This window comes from Rousettus aegyptiacus, unplaced genomic scaffold (assembly GCF_014176215.1).
Source record: "Rousettus aegyptiacus isolate mRouAeg1 unplaced genomic scaffold, mRouAeg1.p scaffold_m13_p_11, whole genome shotgun sequence".
NCBI lineage: Eukaryota > Metazoa > Chordata > Mammalia > Chiroptera > Pteropodidae > Rousettus > Rousettus aegyptiacus.
The window spans coordinates 23,812,362-23,836,722 of NW_023416286.1; the positions used below are offsets into that span (position 1 = coordinate 23,812,362).

General features: G+C 35.7%; 1 protein-coding gene across 12 annotated transcripts in view; it reads right to left on the bottom strand.

Moving 5' to 3' along the window:
• Nucleotides 1-24,361, bottom strand: part of MTUS1 (microtubule associated scaffold protein 1) — a 132,613-nt gene that overhangs the window by 26,648 nt on the left and 81,604 nt on the right. For 10 of the 12 annotated variants that reach the window (XM_016129939.2, XM_016130015.2, XM_016129969.2 and 7 more), the window contains one exon: nucleotides 6,613-6,827. In XM_016129939.2, the coding sequence (XP_015985425.2) occupies nucleotides 6,613-6,827 (215 nt within the window). Of the gene's footprint in view, nucleotides 1-202; nucleotides 6,552-6,612; nucleotides 6,828-22,096; nucleotides 22,696-24,361 lie in introns of those variants that run through there. The other 2 variants (XM_016130006.2, XM_036228613.1) reach the window with 2 other exon arrangements.

Genomic DNA, 24,361 nt, shown 5'->3' on the forward strand with positions numbered 1-24,361 from the left:
AAGCTCTCTGAAAATGCCCTCAGCAAGATCACCCAAGTCAGAGCTCTAGCTGCATCTTGATCAGTGTTGCAGAGATCATGAGACTCAGCCTTTGCAGGCAAAAGTTGCTAGTCATTCAAAGCATTTCCCCCTAATTCCAGACAACCTCTGCCTTAGTCCCTGACATTCTTCCAGAAAAGCACTATAAACAAATACTAATTACCCTTGTTGTTGCACATGGAGAATAGAGGCACATTTTGCTGCCGGAGCAGCCCATTTTCCAGCTTCTGTCTCTAACTCCCTCCTCCCCCTACACTGTCCAAGAAGTGCACAGGTGGCCACGCCACCCACTAGTCGGTCTTACTACATTCAAAGCTCTACCAGGAGTAGCGCCATTGGTCCTGGGTTAGCCTTACTTCACATCCTGCAGGTTACTGTATGCCTCAGCCGCCTCTCTCCTCACAGAAGCTGATGCTGCAGCTTGTGCCTTTGGCACAGGCAGCCTGCGATTACTTAAAGCCACAGCCCTTCATTTATGAAAAATGAGAGGCAGACATTAGACTGATCGATTGCCACTTACTTAAATATCAGCTGGTACAATGGAAAGAAAAACTGACCTTCTCTGCATGGATAATGGAGTTATTTTTAGATTTGTGAGCCTTTTTATTCCTCTCTCTAATTGAGGTCATTAGATTATCACACTTACTAATAGATAAGAGAAACTTGGTCTCCAAAACCTGTATACAAAATGAGCTTATGAACTCTGTGAACAACAATGAAAGCATGTGTGTTGAGACTTCAAATTTAAAATGACGTTATAAATAGGATGTTTTCCACGAAATTTAATTTGAATGCTTAGAATATGGTCCACTGGTGTTTTAAGAAAAAGTGTGAAATGATTTGACAATTGAAAATAAGGCTTATTTTATTATAACTTTTACTTTTTACTTTGTAGTCTCTAAGGAGTTGAGAAAGTTAATGACATTATCATTGTCATTTGGACATTTAAGTGATTGGAATTTAAGAAACACTTTCTCATTGAGACATTTTGGGCTTAGTGGCATTTTAAATGTTTAATTTTAAAATGCAGTATTAAGTCGTTTTGAAATCACGAATCGGTTAGTCCAGGTTTTGAAAATGAACAAGTGATGCATTTTCTAATGTAGAAATTAAAGTTTGAGGAAAATCAACCTGGACGAAATTGGAAGAAAATTTTTAAAATACATATAATGTATATTACTCTTAATCTCTTAAATTTAAGCCTTAATTTTGTTTGTTTAGTAATCTAGTTCAAGTAAGTATCAGTAAGTTTTGTCATTCAAGTGACAAGAAAACCACACAGCTTTACTAGACACCCATGAGCACTCCTGCAACACATTCAGTGAACCGGCTTATAAAGCACTTGCCAATGGTAACTAAATTGCTAGTAGGAGGAAAAGTCGGCAAGAAGTTAAATCACTTTTCAAATCACGGTAAAAAATTAAGTTGATATATAATTGCCAGGAGTAACTTTGTGAAAACTTTTATGTCCTACTACAAATACATCTTTTTGTTTATCAAAGGAATCTTTTTGTTTATCAAAGGAATTTGAAGACAAGAAATTTCAGTACCCATATGGACATTTCTCCCAACCCTATTGCACTCAGCCTTCTTGTCCACAATGTCCAGAAGCCATCGATACCTTCCATCCTCTGTCAACCCCAGTAACAGCAGCAGGAAAACCACGCGGTCATCGTTGACTCTTCTTTGTCTAACTGGGTTGTGCCAAAGCCAGTCGGTTTTTCCTTCCTAATGTGTCTTGAATCCCTCGCTCTTTTTCTATTAGTGCTACCTCCACCCCAGTCCTGATCCTAACGAACCCATTCCCGGATGGTCAAAAGCCCAGAGAGCTGCTGGATTATCATCCCATATTTTTTGTATATACAAATACCCTTGCTCAGAAAGAGTCTTCCACTGAATGCATAAAAAAAAATCATCACCCTAGTTCCATGATTATCAATCATCCAGCTCCTGTTAAGACTCCTGATTCTTCTGTCCAAAGTCATGCTTACCATGCATGTCCCACCTCCACACTCTGAAATGCCTGGTCTCCTTGACTTAACGCACTATGTAAACCTTTGGGAAATGCTAAATGTTAATCACGGACACCATCCTCCTGCCCAGACAGGACATTTACCCTTCTGAATTGGAGGGCAGATTATTATTCAATACCAATTAACAAGCACCATTCCATATGCCGAGAAAAATTATGAGAAATTTAAGACATGATCCCTGCCTTTGAGAAGCATAGGACCTAAGTAGAATTAAAATACCCAGGCCCAGTTCTCTGGTCACATCTCAAAGCAGATGACCTCATCGAAAGGGAAGCAGTACAGGAAAATTGAAGAATCAAGAGATTTAAATATGATCCCATGTGAAATACTGACCACAGTGCCTATACCATAATAAATATAAACTGCCCAGCTCTTTCTGGTTGCTTGCCCTTTAAGATACTTACCCTTTACTTATAGATGATAAAATGTGTTTTGTCACTTAGATACTGATTGCGTATTTCTTTTTATTCAGCTGTTCCTATATCAGCATTTCTGTTTTAAATAATAAACTCTTTAGAATCCAGATAACAAGTTTATTTAATTCTCTTTGTATAATAAAATGCAGAGGGAGGGTGAGACGCTGGATAGAAAAATGCTTTTACACTCATACATTAAACATATGAAGTGCTCCACAAAAAAAAAAAAAAAAAAAAAAAATGGATTCGCCATAATTTAATTAGGAGTCCCTGGGACACAGACACTTAGTCTCTGGCCGGCATCCCATCAGCGGGTCTGAATTTCCTGGCCACTGAAGAGTAATAGCATCACAGGGCATTGCAGAAAAGAGCCGCTTCAGATGGCTCAGATGTGTGCTGTGTCTGACCCCCTCCCCAACAACCGCATGATGAATTGTGTCCACTTTTCTTGTTATAAGACAATTTTACTTATAGTAGACTGCTGATCACATTCACCATTGTTTAGGAGCTGCTTTAGGCAAAAATAGAACTGGAGGTGTACTGCATAATAATTCAGAGATTTGGGGGGTTAACTTCAGTCCTGTTCAGGCTTACCTAGAAACTCACCCGTAGACCCTTTTATGAAGAAATTGAAATTACGACCATCAATACTGTCCTTCACTTTGGTGGTCTGTACAGAATACTGCACAGCTATGCAAGGATAAACCAAGAAATGCAACAAACTAAAACAATAGTGTGTCCCTTGAGAAATAGAAAGTATGGTATTAGTTTCCAGAGTCTTGAGACATTTATTAAAACTTCTGCTATTTAATGAACTTTGTCTGCCACTAAAATGAGAAAGCTGTGATTATTACAACAAGATGATAAGCAATAGTTTCAGTATCTCCTATAATCGACCATTTTTACCAATAATCTAAAGCTCTAAAGCCACTGAGAAAAAGTTAGCAATAACAAAATATATATGTATATATAGATCAATTTGCATCTGAAATCTACATCAACCTATCTACTTATCTATTAATCGATCACTTCTGTAATGAAGAGTTAAGAAAATTATTTTGAAGAAATTACTTAACTTTTCCCCTGATTATATCTTTTCTTTCCCATTGTTTTGTAACAGTGCTCTGTACACATTAGGCAATCAGTAAATAATTACTGATTGATTATAAAGAGCTAGCAAAGAACATTTATATAAAGACTTTACATCTGGAATTCGACTCACATCTGGAATCTCATTCTCCCTACTCATCTGTCTGTTTGTTCAGGTACACACTGTGTGCCTATTTTGCATAAGGCACTGCCATAGTTGCTGGAGTGGTTGCCTAAGAAAGAACTAGATACAGATCCTGCTCGCAGTGCACTTCTCATCTTAAAAAGCAAAAAGAAGTGCTAAATGGTTACCTATAAAGAGAAATATGAGTGCTCCTAGAATCCAGACGTTAGATGGAATGCAGAGCCAGAAAGACAAAGAAAGTCTTCATAAAAGGGAGTTTTTGAGGTGACATTTTAGAAATCAGTGGAATCACAATTACATGGGCATTAGGACCTAAATTAGGTGTAAGATGAAATTTACGTATAGTAAAAGTACTCCTGAGACTCATTAAGAGTTCACCATGCCATGGACTGACAAAGCATCTCTCAGTATGCCCCCATTTGTGAGACTTTTCCTATAGTGCTGGAACGACTCTTTCTCCAGCTAGGCACCTGATAAAGTGTCTTTGGCTTGTGTTTTAGGGGCCTGGTCATATGGGAAGAAAGTACGTTTAAACACTAGGATCACAGAGTAGGGAAGTTTCATGCCCACAAGTGTTTAGGGACTGAGCATACAGCTGAAGGAAGAGCTGACTCTGGCCTTTCTCTCAGATCCTCTCCTGGGCCTTTCCTCAATGAGGGGCACGAAAGGCAGAACTAACTGCCTGATCTATTTAATTACATTTTTCACTTTGGCTATTTGTATAATGAACCCATGTAAAGTAAATGCAGGTAGTGAGGGGATGCCATCATAAGGAAGATCTGAACATGTATGCATTAGTGGGAAGAGTGGTGGTACCTTGTAATGGTATTCGAACAAAGGATGAAAAAGCACAGGAAGTTTATAGGGGATTTTTAATTCCTGTACCTGAATTTCATTCCTGATCCTCCTCTTACTAGCTGTTTGATGACAGTCAAGTTTCTTAACAGATTTGTGTCTCAATTTTCTTATTTGTAAATTCCAACTTGTGTTTTTGGGGAGAATTTAATAAGTAAGACTGTCTGGTACTTAGTAAATAGTCAACAAATGTCAAATCTGTCTTGCTTCTCCTCTTCTTCCCCATTACACAGCTAGAGCATCAGGCAGAGGGTAAGGTTAAAAATGGCAGTTGATGCCAAATTAAAAAGAATCTCACATTCCAAGTTACATATCAGAGTCATCCAAAAGAAATACAATGTGAGCCATGTACATAATTTTAATTTCCCAGTAGTCATATTTTAAAGGCTTAAGATTAATTTTAATAATCTATTTTACTTAACTCAGCATATCCAAAATATTACTATTTCAATATCTAGTCAATAGAAAATTATCGACAAAATATTTTACATCTTTATTTTATATTAAGTCTTCAAAATCCATGTGTATTTTATATTTACTATATATCTCAAATCAGCCTGACTATACTTCAAGTGCTCAATAGCTTCTTAATGCTGGCAGCTCCCACATGGGACGGGTGACGTGTAGAGAATGGAGAACCACTGAAGGTTATAATCAGTAGAGCAGAAAGCTTTGGAAAGATGGATCTGTCAGCGCTGTATGGGATAAATAACAGGGGAATGAGTGTAAGCCTGAAGACTGGTTTAAGCTGTTAGTACTATAATCTAGTGGACAATTATCCAGCATCTGAACAAGGTCGGCATCAGTAGGAATAGAAAAGAGGGGATGAAGGCAAGAAACACTATGGGATGAGAGTTCACAGAACTTGACGACTGATTTCACGTGGGAGATAAAGAAGCAAGAAGGGTTGAACATGGGGGGGTTGTTAAGCTAGATATAATGAGTAAGTGGTTTATAACTAAATAGACAAACTAATTGTTCCCTAAATTTGATATCACGTGATTTCTAATTTAGCTTACTTGGTTATATAACAACTGTAGAATTCCTTGCACATTAAAGAAAAAATAAATACTATATACTCCTGTAACTTAAAAATGATGTAAATGTCTCCCTCTCCCTCTCAAAAAATATATATTTGGACAAAGCTGTAAAATGTTCATCAAATACTGATCTAAACTGTCTACTAGCCTGGTAGCTTGCCAAAGGCACAGACAAATCTCACTCACTTCTGTCTCCCATGCCCCACACAGGCGACCAAACCAGAGTAGCCTCTATGGGAAAAATAGGTTTGTTGGATTGAACTGAACTATAATACAAGCAAATTGATCAGTTTTCATGTTGAGATTTCATGTATGCCCATCTTTAAAAATGTGATTAAAAAAAAACTGAAGAGCTCAAGTTACATTCTCACTCCCGTGTTTCCCTTTAGATAATAGTTTTTGTTACTATGCCAGGAACATATGTTTACAGAAACTTGGTCTTCTCAATGAATTTTAACTAGTTCCTGAATTGACATCCTTGTAGTATATCAAGAAAGAGTAAGCACAGAAAATCTGTTTTGCGTTTGTTGTACCACAAACTATTTTAGGAATGGAAAAAAATTCTTAAGAGTCTCCAGAGCAATACTGCGAGTTACCTCAAAAGAATTCTTTGACCCACAGATGTAATCAACCTCATTTTATTCAAAGCATTAAACTGTGATATAGAAAGATACACAGAGTTAGCCAAAAACTTAAATGAAAAAATGCTAATGCTAATATAGTCTGGAGGTGCATAGAAGTATAATGGGCAAGCATCTTTTAGCTACTGTTGGTCTAAGAGATTGTAGAGAAGAGAAGTATCTACTAGAAATGTTTCCATCTCAAATCTCTAGAGTAACTCAAGTATTGAGTTGACAAAAGCATAACTAGATGAATTATGTCTGATCTTACCAATCATTAATTCAAAGATATTTACAAGAGCATGAGCATTGCCCCCCTCAGTCCCTGCTCCCCAACCCAGTGAGAAAGACTGCTTAGAGTGTATACCGCCTTACCTCAGACAGTAGGTGCTGAATCACAACTGTTAATGCTTCAAACTTGATGTGTCCACAGGAAAGAAGCCGCTTGAGCTGCAGGATAAATCCATTTTGGTGTTCACATTTTGCTTTATATTGAGCCAACTCAAGTGTTTTTTCAGAGGACAAAACATCTGGAGATGTCTGTGTCTGGATACATAAACTTCTGGGATTCTTTTGCCTGCCCTTTTCAACTGCAAGAGAAATTAATAATTAGTTGTAAAATATATAATTTTGATTTTTATAATAATCACTATATGCATTCAACTACCACAAAATAAGCCACAGAAATGCATTTAACTTATGTTTGTATAAGGAAAGCATATGGATGAGAGCTGGAATTAATCTAAATGTTTGGAATTCATAAACACAGACAATGGCTTTAATTCAGATTTTAAAGATTTTCATGGGGCAGAGAATTATGTACATGAAACAAATAGATTTAACAATCCAGAAACAGGAAAACTGTGCACAAACTAATGTTGATTTCATAGCTTCTAATTTTTCAGGTAAACTGGTATAGAAACCTGACTGTCACAAATACCCTAACTCTATATCCTGGTCACACAAGCTGAAACAAAAACACAAATTATTGGACTTTAAATGCCTTTCTCTCTTCCTGCATTTTTTTTTTTTAATGAACTTTCTATCCTTTATCTGCTGACATCCTGGTTATTACAAAGATTTATACTACAGATGACTCATTTCCTAATCTCTAATAAATCACCCCATCCATTGACTATTTAATCAATATATTTTGCCCCTTATCTTTAAGTTCATTGTTAAAGAGCACTATACTCTTCACTATACTATCCCATTTTCTATCAGCCACAAGCTTTGCTGTATTATCCCCTCTCCAAGTAGTAATACTGGTTAAATAACTTTTTTAAAGCTCATGCTAATACTCAGATCCATCTGAGATGCCCTGCCAAGTGATTTTCACTTTCTACACCAAGGAGCCCTGGGAATTACTCTATTTTAAATGAAAAGTTGTTCAGTTTTGGAAGCATTCCAAATGTCTCAGTCACTTTAAGTATCAAACTGAACTGGAAAAACAGGAAACAAGCTGCTTAGCTTCTTGCAATAAGCAGGCCAAATAATCAAAACAAATCTAAATCTGAAAAAAAAAAAAAAAAGACACAGAAGCTAATAAAAAAAACAAAAAACAAATGTTTCCTTATTTTCAGAGGCATTCCCTATGGCATCTACATTCTTTGGTAACAAACCAACCTAAGACAATTTAATACACAGCAATTGTTTTCTCTAATTTTTCAGGGAAAAGAAAATTATAGTAATTTCTTAAAGGAAAATAAACAAAGAAACCTCAGTATTCATGTTCCAAGAACTAATGGCAAAATATACTCAATATGCTCTTTAAGTGAACAGAAAAAGGCTTTTCTTTTCTATGACTGCTTTCTATGGTTAAACAACTCATATCTGTATTAATACTCTAAAATGACTAAAATATCTGTTGTTTTTAAAATATTGAAAAGAGGGAAAGAGTTTGTCCATTATTCTTTTTTGTTAATTAAGTCTATCAGGATGATATTGGTTAATAAAATTACATAGGTTTCAAGTGTATAATTCAATAATACGTTACCAGTATATTGTACCGTGTGTTCACCGCCCAAAGTCAAATCTCCTTCTGCCACCATGTTATCCTTATCTACTTCTCCCTCTTCCCACCTCCTCACTGGTAACCACTAAACTGTTGTCTGTGTTTGAGTTTTTGTCTTGTTCATTTGCTGCTTTCAGTTTTACATCCCACATATGAAATGATATACTTCTCAACTTTTTGTGCCTTCTTTTGCTTAGCACAAGAATCTCAAGATCCATCCATGTTGTTGCAAATGGTAGCATTTCATCTTTGCTTAGCATTATTCTTTATTAGCAATTAATAGTTGTTTATCAATAATTGTCAATTCCATAGCAGATGGAGAAAGTAAGTTAAAAGTCATAATATTAAAGACCTGAAGGAGGAATAACTTCAGAGTCACTAAACAAAAAAAAATCTAAATATGTTATAATTTGTCAATATAGCTGAGATTAGTATTCCTTTATTTCAAGGGTTCCCAAGCCCTAGGCTGTGGAATGGTACCAGTCCGTGGCCTGTTAGGAACCCAGGCTGCACAGCAGGAGGTGAGCAGCAGGAGAGCTTGCAAACCTTCATCTGTATTTGCAGCAGCTCCCCAGCACTAGCATCACCGCCTCAGCTCCACCTCAGATCACCAGGCATTGGTCTCATAAGAGCACCAATCATTGGTACCAAAAAGACTGGGGACTGCTGCTTTATTTTATGTTATTTTCTAAAATGTTCTTAGAAATTATTTTTGTCATAAAACATAATAATAATGACAATAATAATAATAATAATGTGTTTTGTTGTTCCTCGTGTCTCACTTTCCTCTCTTTTGATCCTCCCAATAACCCTTGATAGGGAAGGTGAGATTCAAGGACGTGAAGGGTGTAGACAGCTTCTATGGGAAGGAGTCTAAGTCAGAGCCCAGGCCTCTGATGCCAAGACTCTACTGCTCTCATGCATTTTGGAAACTGGAGATGTGGTAGAGATATAACGTATTTCATAACTAAAAATAAAATATTTATGCAATAATCTGGATAAACTGTTACCTTAATATATTCAAGCCCATTATCTAAGTACTCTTCATTTCAATAAGCCTACATATAAACATCTATGTTTTATACAGTGTTTTATGTATTTTATACAAACAGAACGTCAATAAACAGCTTTTAACTCTCCGGTCATCTAGAATTTACTCCAACATATGTAGATATAGGTTAATTCTCCTGATTAATATGAATGCTATATGATACATTGCTTTGAGTTCATTTCTTGATTCTTTAACATTTGATTTTCTGTCTAGAAGTTATATGGTAATCAATTTTACAATTTAACATAATATCAGAGTTTTAAAACTATTAGGTTATAATTATTCACAAAATTTAAGAGGTAAATCTTTCATATTAACAGTTTTGGAGAATATTCTTTAAGATTCTTGCCTACTTAGTCTTTCAGATAAATTTTAATATTAACTGATCAGGTGTTAGTAAGTTATTACATAAGGAATATAATTTAATATAACATATTAAATTAAGTGTAAATTAATATATTAAACATTGTTTTTCACACATGGGTTTGGAATACAGGTACTCCCTTTGTAGCACCAAATTCTTTATTTTTCTTCAAATTATCTCTTAAAGTCAGGTAATAGTTAAGTATTTGACTCATTTGTGAACTAAATATTTTTCATTGTATTACCAAGCATTTTTTAATTCACCTTATGATTCTACTAAAAATATTTGCTAGTAATATTGTTTTGCTAAATTCTTTGACTTTATGTTTGTAATATACCTTCCTTTATGTTTATTTTCTTATTGAATGACTAATTCTATTTCTAATATTATTTTAAAGATAGGGAGATAGCCTTATCTCTTGTTTTAAGGAGATTAAGTCTAGTGTTTTTCAATGGACATAGATATTAAAATAATACATTTACATCATATTAAGAATCTATCGATATTTTTAAGTATTTAAAAAATGAGTTAGATTTGCTGACTCCTCATAAGGCCTCCAAAACTATTATGACTTTTTACTGATTTTTATTTTAATTTGATAAATGTTGTTAAAGGCTTTTCTTATGCCATAGTGGCTCAAATTCCTGAGACAAACTCTTAATTGTTTCATATATGTTAGGACAACAGTATAAGCTGTTCACTAGCTTGTTGCTGAGGATTCAGATGGCTTAGGGACACAAGCTAGGTTGATGTCTATACATTTCCTTTATGTTTTGTTTGCTTTAATTTTTGGTAACAAAATGGTATTTGTACTTGTAAAAGTCCTATTTCCATAATTTAGAACTGTTATATCAGGGCATGAAGGTTTAGAAAACTCTCTAGGACCAAAGACTACATTGAGAATGCTGCTAAGATCACTCCAGAATGAATTTAAGTCATTTTTGCCAAGGTACGCCCTGGAAAACATCGACTGTCTAAATCTGATTGCCTTCCAGTCAAGCAAGTCTCCTGGTTCTTAGCTGCTTTTTCATTTGTGCTTTGCCTGTTTGCTGTTTCACCTTCAGTGGCAGTTAAGTTTCAGGGTGTTAACTCCATCTAATTAAAGAAGTAGGGGAGGGAGAGCGACCGCTTCAGTAAACCCGAGCAGTCCACATGCCAGCCTCTTTTCCACTCAGGCTTTCTTAATGGCCAGAGAACCAGAATTTCAAGAGCTGAGGGAACCCCATTTATGAGCATCAGCTCTTAAGTGTCCAGCCATGAAAACCCGAACCATCACGCCTAGAACCCAAACACTGCTCTGCTTCAGATTTGACAGAAGTCATAAGATCTGTACATCGTGATGCAGTTTTTGATACTAAGATTCTTATTCAAGCATTTAAAATGATTCTGGTCACTTCTGTCTGCATAATTGCATGTACTCAAATTGATGTCTGAGAACATAAAAGCTTTTTGAGACGCCTTCTCTAACATACCTTAGTAAATATTGTTGAATTCATAGCTGGTAAGCAAGAACTTATCCTATTATGAATCCAACATGGGCATAAAATGACAACTATAGAGGGGTTTCCATTGCAAATTTGTTTGAAAAATTTAAAAAAATAACTCAAATGTCCATAAGTAGAGGACTGGTTAAATAAATTTACATTTGTATACTAAATGTAATACCAACATTGTAACAAAGAACTAGGAAGCTCTCTGTGATTAACGAAAAAAAAAAAAGCCCAATAAACAACAATGTAGATAATATACCCCATTGTATACAGATGAGAATATGAGCAAATTTTCTTTTTTGCTAACAACATATGACAAGATTATCACATAATACATATAAAAGAACTAAAAATGTTTACTGTTCCAGAGAAGGGAATAGGAACCAGACAGATAAAAGGTATTCTAAAGCATTTTTTAAATACTTTTTAAAATCATGGAGTAAATACATTACCTATTTAAAATTTAAATAGTGATATTGTTTTTCAAAGGTGGTTAAAATGAATTCTGAGCATTGAAAATCTTTATTTAACACTAAGCCATCAAGAAAACACAGTTAATCCATGTTTCTTCCTTGGGGAATCTTGACAGGAATCTAAACACATGTTTTGTTGTATGTGAATACTCAGGATAGATTTACATTTAAAGAGGAAAGAAAATACTGACATATTATTTTTCTAAGAGTATATGTCTTTGAATTTTAACAAAAGAGCAAATAAGCTAATAGACTGCCCTCTACCTAGACTGGAAAAGCATGTTGTAACCTCAATCTTCTGCTCCATATACTGTGCTCCCTAAGGACAAAATTGTACCACATGGCAGCAGATGGCCCAGTTTGAGCATCTCTCCCTCTCCTCACTCCTGGCTCAACTGATGATCAGCGAAGGTGCAAAAATCTCCAATGATGCTCAAAACCCCAGTGCTCATAAATAGGTATTTCATAATACTAAAACAAGGGTTTTCTTTAAAATCCTACAGGATTCATTATCTATAGAAAATTAACATAATGTGAACCAAATTTCGCCCTTACATTCCATTTATTAACATATTACCATTTCGATAACGCAGCTGTATTTAAAAACAATATTTTATTATACCTATACCATCAGGACATGTTCTAGTTTCAAAGAATCAGTTTAATCAGAAAGCTTACAATTAAATGTTAACTTCTATGTAGATTCAGATGTCTCTTGACAAGATAATTACCACTTTGCTGTCTGATCCAACCCACCAGGATTCATTCTAACGAAACAAACATCCACCAAAAAAACAAAAGTCCTGAATCAAATCCATGTGCTTGCTTGAAAAACAGCTGGATTACACTGTTTGCTATCTTTGTTCTTTCTACGCAGAAACCTTAATAAAATTTAAAACCAGCCTAATAAACTCACTTATCATCTTCTTAAAGTAGAAGATAAAGAGGAACGGACCCGTTTTTTAAGTCACTCAGGCTATCAATCCCCATCTCAAGGCTAAACACAATTGTCGACAGACATGGACTAACCATCATCACATACTAGCTGCTGAGGTTACACATCCATCCTAAGGCCGAAAAAGGCATTTACTGAATCTACTGGTTTCTGAATATTAGAATTGAGTTAGAGATAAGACCCACTAGGAGAGTGCCTTGGCTATCATGAAACACAAAACACAGAATGTGGAAACTAATATTGCCTAGTTTTTTTGTATATGCATTGACCTACTCATTTACTCACCAATTATTTATTAAAATTTACTATGACAGCATCACTGTGGGGTGGGGGGACTGGCCCTGGTGCCTTGGAGAATGGGGGATACATGAAGACACCAAGGATCTCTGCTGAATTGTTTTCCCCAAGTATTAATCTCTTCCTGTCAAACTCCCATAACACCTACCTCTCTGACTGAAGGTGAGTCATTTGGTGGTACGGGCTTTCTACTAGATTCTGCATCGGAAACTGTTTGTGGATTAATAAAAAATGGATAATGAACTAACGGACTAGTGAGTGTCTCTAGATTGCTACCAGCACCCTGGACAACCAAGTCACTTCTTTCTGCCTTAATCTGAACCTATACACCTAAATGCCTTAATAGGAACACCTATCTGTATACAAGTTCTTTCAGTCAGTGTTTCCTCAGCATTAAATATTGGGTGTTTACCCTGGTGTATTCCATGAAAATAAAGCATTAAAATTATTGTGAAATATGTGTTCTAATAAGAGGGAGTATCCAGTTATGAAGTGATTACCCAAATGACTACTGTTCTCCCAGTAAGTGTCTATTGGATGCCTTCCTTAACAAATTGGTCCTTGATTTTTGGAACTTCTTCGTAGCAAAGACAGAAATATGCTATCAACCATGGCAATATGATTTGATAAATACATAACAGAATTACAGTGTTGTGAGAGTACAGATGGAGAAACACCTAGATCTTGGGGGTTCCAGAGACAGTCTGGATGGACATTTGAACACTTGGCAGACAGACAAGGAGAAAAGGTTGGCAAACACAAAAGCAGAGAGACGCATAGGTGGCCCTAGACCCTATGGCCACCAGTGCTGCCAAGAAAGTCAGACTCTTGAAGTTACAGCAAGATGAAGTGGCTGGAAGCATAAATGGGGCTAGAGCACGTGTGCCGTACAAGGTTTTAACTTGTAGGAGATGCAGAGTGATGCTGAGTGGGGCCCGGGGGCACTGTGGAAGATCTGAGCAGGCAAGCAGGGCGGGCCGGAGGGAAGCCCAGCAGGAGCAACTTGTGGGTCAGTGACAGAGAGAACAGTTGAGAAAACGTGAATGTGTTCATGGGGCAGAAAAGGAGGACTCAGTGACCAGTTGGATCAAGGGGAATCCAGGGTGAGTCACAAGTTTCCCGCCAGGAAATAACCCAATGAGGAGTGGATTAGCACGTGAGAATTGAGAGGGCAGAGAGAGGGGATGAGTTTGGTGTGGGACATGGTGAGGAGATGCTGTGGCATTCCCTATCACTCTGCTCTTTACTCTCCAAAGAAAGTCTATTCCTAACTCACCTGCTCCATAACACTTTCCAAATTTAATTGTCTGCCATGTTATTTTCCTGAGGAGCGACCAAGCTTTTTCTTTCCCTTTGGCCCGAATATTGCCCCTAACATGCAACTGTTAACACACACTTTCTAGTTGTGTCTATGGAACAGTGAACCCACAGTAACCTGTACAATCTTATCAAGATATTTAAAAAATATATTCATGGCATCATTAGTTTAAATTTGCATAAACTTTTTTTGTGTTCCTCTCGTTATTTGTTTACTCTAAGAGCTCACATATAGTATTTTTCTATTTTTAAGTAGGTATGGCATTTACTTTAATATGAAACATTTCGAGCTCAGCAAAGCATGGTGTTTAGACTTTAAATTACCCAAGCCAATTATTGGTGGGGGGTGGGGGAGGAGGACTTTAGAATATCCAAGATTTAAAAGGCATATTTCTGTGGAAAACTATTTCAGGATAAATATGCTTCCATAATTTTTCCTGAAAAAAACAATCAAATTTGACCTTAAACATTTTCCAAGCAGCTGGCAGGGAAAAAAAGCAGACTCCTCCTGCTCTTTAAATGGACTACTAACTACAAAGGGAAGTTAATAGAAACACATTACATTTGGAAAAACTTTTTAAGAAGGTGTTACCTCCCTCAATTAATTGGCTTTCTAAATTATCTAAAGGTCTACCTTAATATGTTCAGTTTATGGATTTGTGTCAGGATTAAAAGAGCACACTATATAAATGAAACAGAAAAATTGCAAATAATAAAATTTTAGGCCTGTCACATTAAAATTCCAAAGATACTGAATGAAAATGTTTTTTTTCTAATCATCAAAATTTTAGTAGAGGAAAAATCTTAACGTTTATTTTGTCTTAAATTAGGAAACAAATATATTTTGTTAGACTTGTTCACAACATACAAGAACATACTGGATAGGTCTTCTCTCAGAGGCACAAGAAAAGGAATAAAATACATAATTGCCAGGTTTCCTGCTGGTATGAGTGAGGCGCTGTTTCACCAGGACTGGCAGCCACCAGGACTGGCTTTTCCCCCTTTATTATTAAAAAAATTACCTAAAATATTAAATACTAGCCTTGGTGTAGACTTGATTTTTGTTTTTGTCTTACTGATCATTTTGACTTTAATAATCATAATTTAATGGGTACGTAAAAACTGCTCGGCGTCGCGAAGCCTGCTTCTGCAAGCAGTGTCTTTCATTTCAGTATTGATGACATCACCAGTAAGGTGTCCTTTTTTTATTTAACACACGGAAGAATACAGCACCAAGATTAACATTCAGTCTCCACTAGAACTGATTCCAAAATGAGAATGAAAAATCTACAAGGTCCTTCTTGCAATGCCTACCTCCGGCACAGTTAGTGCTTTAAAATCTTAAATGCCATCTCTTCTGCGACTTAGCCAGCTCAGCTGATGTCACTGTTATGCCGGGAAAGCCGTGCCCTGTGGGGAGACAGGTACTTTATAGCCATAGGTGGGGTCCCTAACCACTGCAGCCACGTTGCAATCACATGTTGTTAAATAGGCCCCCATCAAAGCAGCATGGCTGAATCATGCAGACAGAGGCACTGAGCTGGCGGTGGGGGTGATCCCTAGAATGAACCAAGGGAGTCAAAAAAAATTTCCTTATTGTGTATTAAAGACAACAGACTATCTTATAGTAGGCACAAAAATTTAAATAGCCAATGAAAACACTGAATACTAGGAATTTCCATCAACAAATATTAAATGAAAAGAACATGTTATTCACAAAATACTAACCAGTTAAGGAAAAGCAATTTAAAAGAGAGGTGCCTAAAATTCAGGGCATCAGGAAACAACAGGATAAAGGCTAGCCTCACACCCAGAAGAAAGCTCCAGTAGTCTTCATTTTTCCCCAGAGCTATATAATTGCTGCTGTTTATAAAAAGAACCCCCATGTGCTAAACTAACCCAAAGAATCACCTAAGACAAATACAGAAAAACGATATTCAACATAGGTTACATTTGAAACCACACCTGTTGTCTTTTTACTCAAGAAAACAAGTAATGTGCACATACTATTAATAAAACATTTTTAGCTCTAAAACATGCTTTAGAGCTAGCAAAAAAGTATAATAATCTGTATGATTTCATTTGTAGGCTGAATCCGTTCTTCATTATTTAAAAAAATTATCTGAAATACGGTTTGAACTGCGGGGGTCCAATTACGCGCAGATTTTTTTCAATATATATATACAGTACTATAAATATGTTTTCCTTATGATTTACTTAACATTCTTTTCTTCAGCTTACTTTGTTAAAAATGTAGCATATAACATATATAACATACAAAACATGTAAACTGACTGTTTGTTATTGGTAAGGCTTCCAGTTAACAGTAGGCTGTGAGTAAAGTTTTTGGGGAGTCAAAGTTACACATGGATTTTTGACGGCAAGTTGGGGGCGGGGGGAGGTGAGCTCTCCTAACCTCTTTGCTGTCCGAGGGTTAACTATATATAGTTTGCTGTATTCCTCCGGTTTCTCCCAATGAAAAACACTGCCAAACTTCCCACCGTGAATCCAAATCCAAACCGTAATGTGTGGTTTATTTTCCATTTTGACAAAATACATTAAAACAATTTAGTGCAGTACAGCCTTAGCTATCTGAAGCCTGTGAGATTAAGGTGTACTTTTTTTAACATTAAACTTTTTAAAATTTCAAAATACTAACTATTATGAATCAAACTTCATTTAACAGTTCACTGCCTTCTTAAATAGACTGCTTTAACTACTAAAGGGGACATTTTCATGTGATAGCAAAATTGTAACTATCAGACCACCATAGCTGAAGGAGCTTAGTACTAATCTGACAGAATGTTTTCAGCATAATGCCAATTGCAACACTAGTTCTTAGTAAATGCATATCAATGTGGCAAAAGGCCAGCAAAATCTTCAAGATTGCTATCAAAAAAGCCAAAAAGAAGAATCTTGATTCACAATAAAATAATCAAGGAGTGGTAGAAGGTTACAGCTCTCATCTCTTATTCTTGAATTTGGTCCATTTGATGTCATTTGTATTCTAAAAATGACTGACTCTTTTAACTTTTTATACATAAATTCCAATATATGTTTTTTTGGTGGACATTTTCTAAAATGGCTTCATTGACTTATTGTGTAATGTGAGAAACAAGAGAAATTGGGGTTTTTAGTGTCACCTTAACAATACGTGAATAGGATGTGCACCATAAACACACTACTAGTAAAATATTAATCTTTTAACAGATTTTCAATGCATAAAAGCCACATTCAAAGTTGAGAACAATCTTTCACAATGCATTATTTTCTAACTGAATTCATTTAGAGACAAAAATCAATGAATGTATATTTCCAAACAACGAAATGACTTGAAAGAATTTAAAAGAAATAATTCAAAATAGGTGAGCATTATCAAAAGACATTTATATCATAAAAGAGAAAAATAACATGATCTGTTTCACGACTCGACTTGTTAAACGATGTACTCTCCTTGTTTATAAGCACCCAATATTAGCTTTTGAGAAACAACTGTTTTGCCTTCTCTGGGGCAGAAACTATAAAAAGACTATAACCCCTCTTACACCGGCAAGCACTACAGAGACTGGAGAAGTCAAACACTCAATTTCCTGGACTCCCTTGAGGGGAGAGATAGCCATGTGACTAAGGTCTAGCCAATGAGATGTAAGCTTTAGTGATCTGGCACTACCCCTAATTTTTTTTTTCCTGCCTGGAGCAGCCATTGTGAGATCATAAGGCAATGGTGAGGAGGAAAGTGCTAAGAAAACAGCAGAAATGTTGATCCTGACATTACTGAGCCACTGAACAACATCAAAACTGCTTCTTTTTAGGTGAGACAAATAAGCTACTTCTTAGTTAAGCTGTCTGAACAAACTGCAGCTAAAAGCAATTCTCCTTGACAGTCTCAAAAATGAATACCAAACATAAGAACATAATTTGATGACATTTAATTAAACAAATTTATTCACATTCTGCTCACTCTTACTAAATATCTAGTCAATATAGTCCTCTTTAGGTTCAAGTAAATGAAAATATTTTGCTCAGTTAATAACAGTTCTCCTACCCTTCCTCAACATATATGTACATAAATCTTTCCCTTTTGCTATAGTAATTGCTTTTAATCTCATTAGTTCAGCAAAAATAACTCTTTTTAGTGCCTTCACTTGAATCAAGAAGAACACCAACTCTTTGAAGTTCAAAACTGCACTTTTCAGAATAATATAGGTATCTCCAGCATTTCAGAAAATTTAATTCTAATAAAACTGGTGGCAAATAAAAAAAAAATTCTACTTAGAAGATTCTTTCCCCTCCACTGACTCATTAAAAATTGTAACTAATATGTTGAGGCAGAATTTTAAAATAGACTGAGCTGAATGCTTTGGCAAGACAGACCACTGCCAGCACTTTGGCAAGTCAGTGAAATCATTTCTGGACTTCTTAGAAGATGTTAGCACTTCCCTGATGCTGAGCTCTTCATCCACACCTGACAACCCTGCAATATCATTCAGAACTCTTGACAAATTCACTCTCTTCTCTGGTTCCTTTTTACAGAGAAAATTACATCCTGAATCCAACAACAATGGACACCACACAATAACAATACACTAACATGCACATTGCCCTGTGTAATGATTCAATAACAGGACCTGTTCTGTCTGGGTCCCTAAAATTCAATCCTTACTGTTAGCACCTCTCTCTCCATAATCTATGCTGACATATTAAAATTCCTTCATTTTCTTGAAGCCACCTTCTCCCTCACCTCCAGGCTTTCGCAGTTTCTTTTTTCAGCTTGGAACATTTTATTCTTGGCTAATTCCACATATGTGAGGTTCAAGCTCAAATGGTACTTCTGAAAGACCTGGATAAATTTAGCCTCACCTACTAGAAGCTGCTTGGATGCCTAGTCTCTCCTGTACCATGATTATTTATGTTCTATGTCTTTCTCTGTTAAACTGTGGGCTGTGTGAAGGCAGGGGCCATATGCAACTTAGTTCTGGCTATATTTTTAGCATCTAGCATTGCATCTGACACACAGTACATGTCTAATAAATATTTATGAAATAAATGAATGAATCCTGCAATATGAAAGACAGCTTAGAAGCAGGGAAAAGGTTGGTGGCAAAGACCAAAAATATAAAATTCTTCAAACAGTCCAAAATAAGAGGTTGGGTGATATGAAATATTTGACAATTTTTTTACTTATAAGAGCAATTTCAATGCTTTGGCCTAATAATAAAGCCTCAAATAAAATAGTGTAGTGGCAGATGATAAAAACAAATAGAGATTTCAAAGGACAGAGTGAATTCTTGCAACTAATTACTTTTGGATAAATGAAGAAGAGCATTGATTCAAAAGCAACTGAGATTTGACAACAGGATAAGGGGAAAACATGGTGTCATAAAAAGAAATAAATTAGGAATATTAACTGAGTTTGGAAGTAGAGAATTAGGTTAGAAAGATGAGTTTTCAGATGCCAGTAATATATCTAGGATTTTTAATCTATAGCCAGAAAAGTCACAGACTCTTAGATTAAAGGGATCGCAGAAATTATCTCATCCGATTCCTTTATTTTGTTACCCTGTATAGTTAAGTGATTGAGGTCACATTCACTTGGTTACTACAAGAACCAAGGCTACAGTTCAGACTCTTGGAATCCAGGTCAACACCACTGGCGCTATGGCAACCAACACCAACACCACTCACTTCCTTTAGTAAGAATTACAAACACAAGCTACTGCTTACAACCCACATAGATAAGAATACGCAATGGCTTCAATATCCATTTTATTGGAAGATTTCTTAGACCTTAAAGTTATGTAATATGGATAAGCTCACAAAAGATTCTTACTGGGGGAAGGGGAGGGGCCGGGGAGGGTACGTAGAATTATATATAGCACATAATTTTAATATGCTTCCTACTACAAAATTTTTTTCATCACTACAGTTCACTACAACTAAAAGAACTACGGCAAAATTCACAGCCAGGAAAATCTATAAGCCAAATTGCTGAAAAGAGGTCCCAGGTTTTAGTTTTGTCTCTGCCAAGGCTGTGTATCCTTGGGCAAGTTAGTGCACTTTTCTGGGCCTCCACCTTCTTGGTGGAAGATAAGGCAAACTAGATCACCTCGAACTGCACTATAGCTCATGACTGCAGTCAAAAGAACATTTAAGAATATTTTTATATAACTTCTAAAAATAAAATGTAGCCGAAATACCCCTGTTAAATTCTGGCAATGAAGGCCTTGTTTCTTTTGCTTAGGCTGCCTTGGAAAGCTATCTTGCTTCATAAAAAATACCACAACCTAAAATGTTCACTAATGGAAGATGGGTTAAATAAATGAGGGCTCACCTGAAAATGGGGTATTACATGACTATTAAAAAGAATGAGATAAACATGTGTTAAGATGAAAATCTAAGGAATATTAACTTTAAAAAGCAAGCTATAGAAGAACATATATAGTATGCTTCCCTTTTTGTATAACAAAAAAGGTTATAAAAGATCGACATAGGCTTATGTAGGATTAGAAAATTACCAGAAAAATCTACACACACCCCTGAAAGTGGCTGCCTCTGTGGGGTGCAGGGGCCTGGGTACCAAAGAAGCTCACGTGGAATTATGCAGCCTTCTGCACTGTTTTTCTTTTTAATTTGGAGCATGGATTACTTTTTTAAGTTAAAAAGTTATTTGGAGCTATTTGAGATCACACAAGTTATTACAAATATAGGGCACCTTTTAATATTTTTTTTTCATCTTTTTGTTTTTTAAGGTTAAAAAAATTACAGTGGCATTTAGACTGAAAGAAATAGAGCCACCGTTTACCTCCTAACTTACCTCGTTTACCTTTACCTGTCAGCTCAGACTGAGAGGGAAAATCTCAAGTGACAGGTCAAAGGAAGTTACGAAACATGAGGAAAAGGTGCTGGAAAAAATGAGACTTATCCCACAGAGAAGGGAGATGCCTCTGGGAAAACTAAAAACAGTCAGCTGGAAAACAAAATCACTAGAGACAGAGATGAAAAACAAGACACATTTAAAGGCTGACATGCATATGAAATAAGAAAAATCTTCTATTTACATACACCAACAATCCTATTTCAGTTAACACTAACCAGCCAAAATCAAATATAATAGCACTCCAGTTTTTATAGCATAAAAGCAACTTAATTTACCACAGTTGCAATTATCATCCAGAACAAGTAGCAATGTGAGGCTACTGAATCCCCTCAAAGTCCACGCAGGTTTACATATGCCCAAAATATACAGTGCATTTATTTCTATCTTAGGTACAGAAAAGAAAAAGCAGATATGAGCATAAACAGTGGAGGCAGTCTTTTGCGATTGCAAACATTTTCACTAAGAGGCCTAGAAAACTTAATTTGTGGTTCACTTATTACCTCTCCACATCCCTTAGGATGTTTTATTTCAGAAATGTTCAGAATCTGGAAATCTTTCGATACATTAAACTAACATCATAATCTCAGTGAGAAATCATATAATGAAAAACTACAAAAACCTTCTCGTCTCATCTTCTACTTTAAGGGAAAGAAAAACATTCTTCTTAATTTACTTATGTCTTATATCCAAAATCATCTGAAGAAAAATGTAATTTAACAGGTGTTGATTTTCGCAGATTTGGTTGGTGTCAGAGAAGAAAGCTAGGGGGAACCAAGGCAACAATTCTGCTTTCTATAATCAAACCAAACACAGATCTACTTGCAAGCAAAAAAAGTCCCAAATATTTATGTGTTGAAGCAGGAAAAAACTGCTTATTTTTACAAATTAAGCCTTGTTCTCTTATAGAGATCACTCCCCCCCCCCCATCTATTTATCTCCTTTAAAAATTTCTGATAAACATCTGCAAGTTAATCAAGATGTCCCCCATGCAACACTAAACAGAGATCTATGCAACACAAACCTGTATGGAAAATAACAGTGCTCTTCCTAAACCCTGAAGGAAGTCGAAGATTCCGAAGCAATCCTTTGGCAGTCAGACGTACGTGAATGGTGGATAAGGAGAATTTAGGAGACAACAACATGTCTTCAGAACAGGTGGAAAGATTTCACAGAAGAAACAGCTTCCATGGACTGTCACATACTGCCTTTTTAAACTCAGCACTCCCCGAGGCCAAGAAATACAGCGAGAGAAAACATGTCTACATAGCAATTGTCATTCCACCACACATACACAAAGGAAAAAAAAAAAAAAAACAGAGCTATGCAAGTGTTTCTGGCTTTCGTTTTCTCTCCCAGATGTTGCCAAAACAATGCTCGTCCTCTGAGTAAAATCTCCTCCTAGCAGATCCAGCAGTGAGCAGCCTGTGACTTACATCACGCTGCACATGCTTATGGGTTGTTATGGTTTTCATCAGAGATGGTAAAGGGGAGGAGAAAGTAGGTGGTCTTAGGAGCTTTACATAACGACCAATAATGTTACAGATTCTGTGACTACTAGGAAGATTATTAAGGGAAATTAACTATTTCTAGTACTCATTGTTTATTTTGTAATTAGAAGAAAATTAAGATTTCATGAAAGTAATCTGTTCTGATTTAAAAATTTTTAATTATATTCACACTAATAACACTGGGCATTTTTTCAGATTATTTATAAATAAACCTACATAGAAACCTTACACTTTGGATAAAATTTTTAAAAGTGACTTCAAGCAATAAATGTTTCTAAGTATTATTTTTAATAAAATTTCCATATTAATGATAGATTGATAAGTGGTTAAAGTTCAACTCCAACACTTATGTTCTGAGGGCCTCACTAATAACCAACAATAAAAGGTTAATTCAATTTCTCTAGCAGGTATAATAGTTTCAGAGGAATAAAAATTAGTCACTCGGACCAGCAGTATTCTAAGGACTACACTTATTGCTTGACTAATTACATTTATAGAAAATCAGGTGGCCTCTCATAGTAATGTTCCTAGGAACATGAAAAGGGGTACAGTTATATGTATCTTTTAATGGAATCTATTAAATGTTTATTTTAGTAGAGTGATTTATGAAAGTACATTAAATATGATGGCAGAAAACAAAAAGTTGAAAGATAAAGATATAGATAAAAAAATTACACTTGGAAATATGCTTGAGTTAAAGCTAATATTATTAAACCAGGAAAGCCCAAACTCCTAAAATTTTTTAAATTTAAAAATGTATAAGAAAACAATATGTAAAACATGATCACTTGTTTCTAAGATTTCCTTAAAAAATAAGACTCAGTAACAGAAATAAATGTAAAAATTGATAACTATAAATCTTATTAGTTGTTATTAAAATGTACAGGAAGTAGTTACTATTTTAGAAATTTTACAGAGCATTTAGGGTGTGAAGAGGGAAGGAGATAGGCAGGAAATAGAATTTTTAATAATTCCTTTTTCATCTTCACCCAAATCCCAGCCTGCCATTTTAGTACCTGTCAAGAGAGACAAACTCAATAACCTGTAAAGGGTTAGCTGTGGAAAAGATATAACTTGTCCATACTCAGACAGTGGATCTTGTAAACACATTGCACCCACGGCGACTGAAGCACAAACAACTATGAAATTAAAGTTAAAAAAAAAAAATACATTTAGGTGTTGCTTTTCCACTTTATCACAGATAATTATCAAAAAACAACTTATCCCATCCCTCGAAAAACTTGTAAAAACTAAGATGCCAACCAGCATTACAACTGTAAAGAGAAGAAAGCTAGATATTAAAAATTGACATGGCATTACTCCATATAGGATTTGGGGTAGAGGTGGGGGTTAAATTATAGTAAACTCTAAATTATCCTGGTTAAAGAGGAGATCTTTTAGCTTAGACTTCTTGAGAAGAAACTAGCAACATGCTACCAATTCATCATATTCATTAAAATTTTTACTTGAACCACTTACAAGCTACACCACATATAACGAAAGTAAATGTTGCTAATGATCTTATCTAACAGCAGAGCAAGGAACTGCAAAAATAAAGAGAAATGGCGCCATTCAAAAAAAAAAGTCAAAATTCAGAAGAAATGGTTCTTGTTTGTACAGCAAAGTATCCACACACAAAAGAAAGGTGTACTAGATTTAAGACTAAAAACAGCTCAAACTGGGTTTCGAGTCTTTCCTAAACATAGTCTGCCCCCTGGTGGCAATTTAGTGCCCCTGAGCCAAAGCAAAGGGACAGCCTTAACAATCTAAAAGTTAAC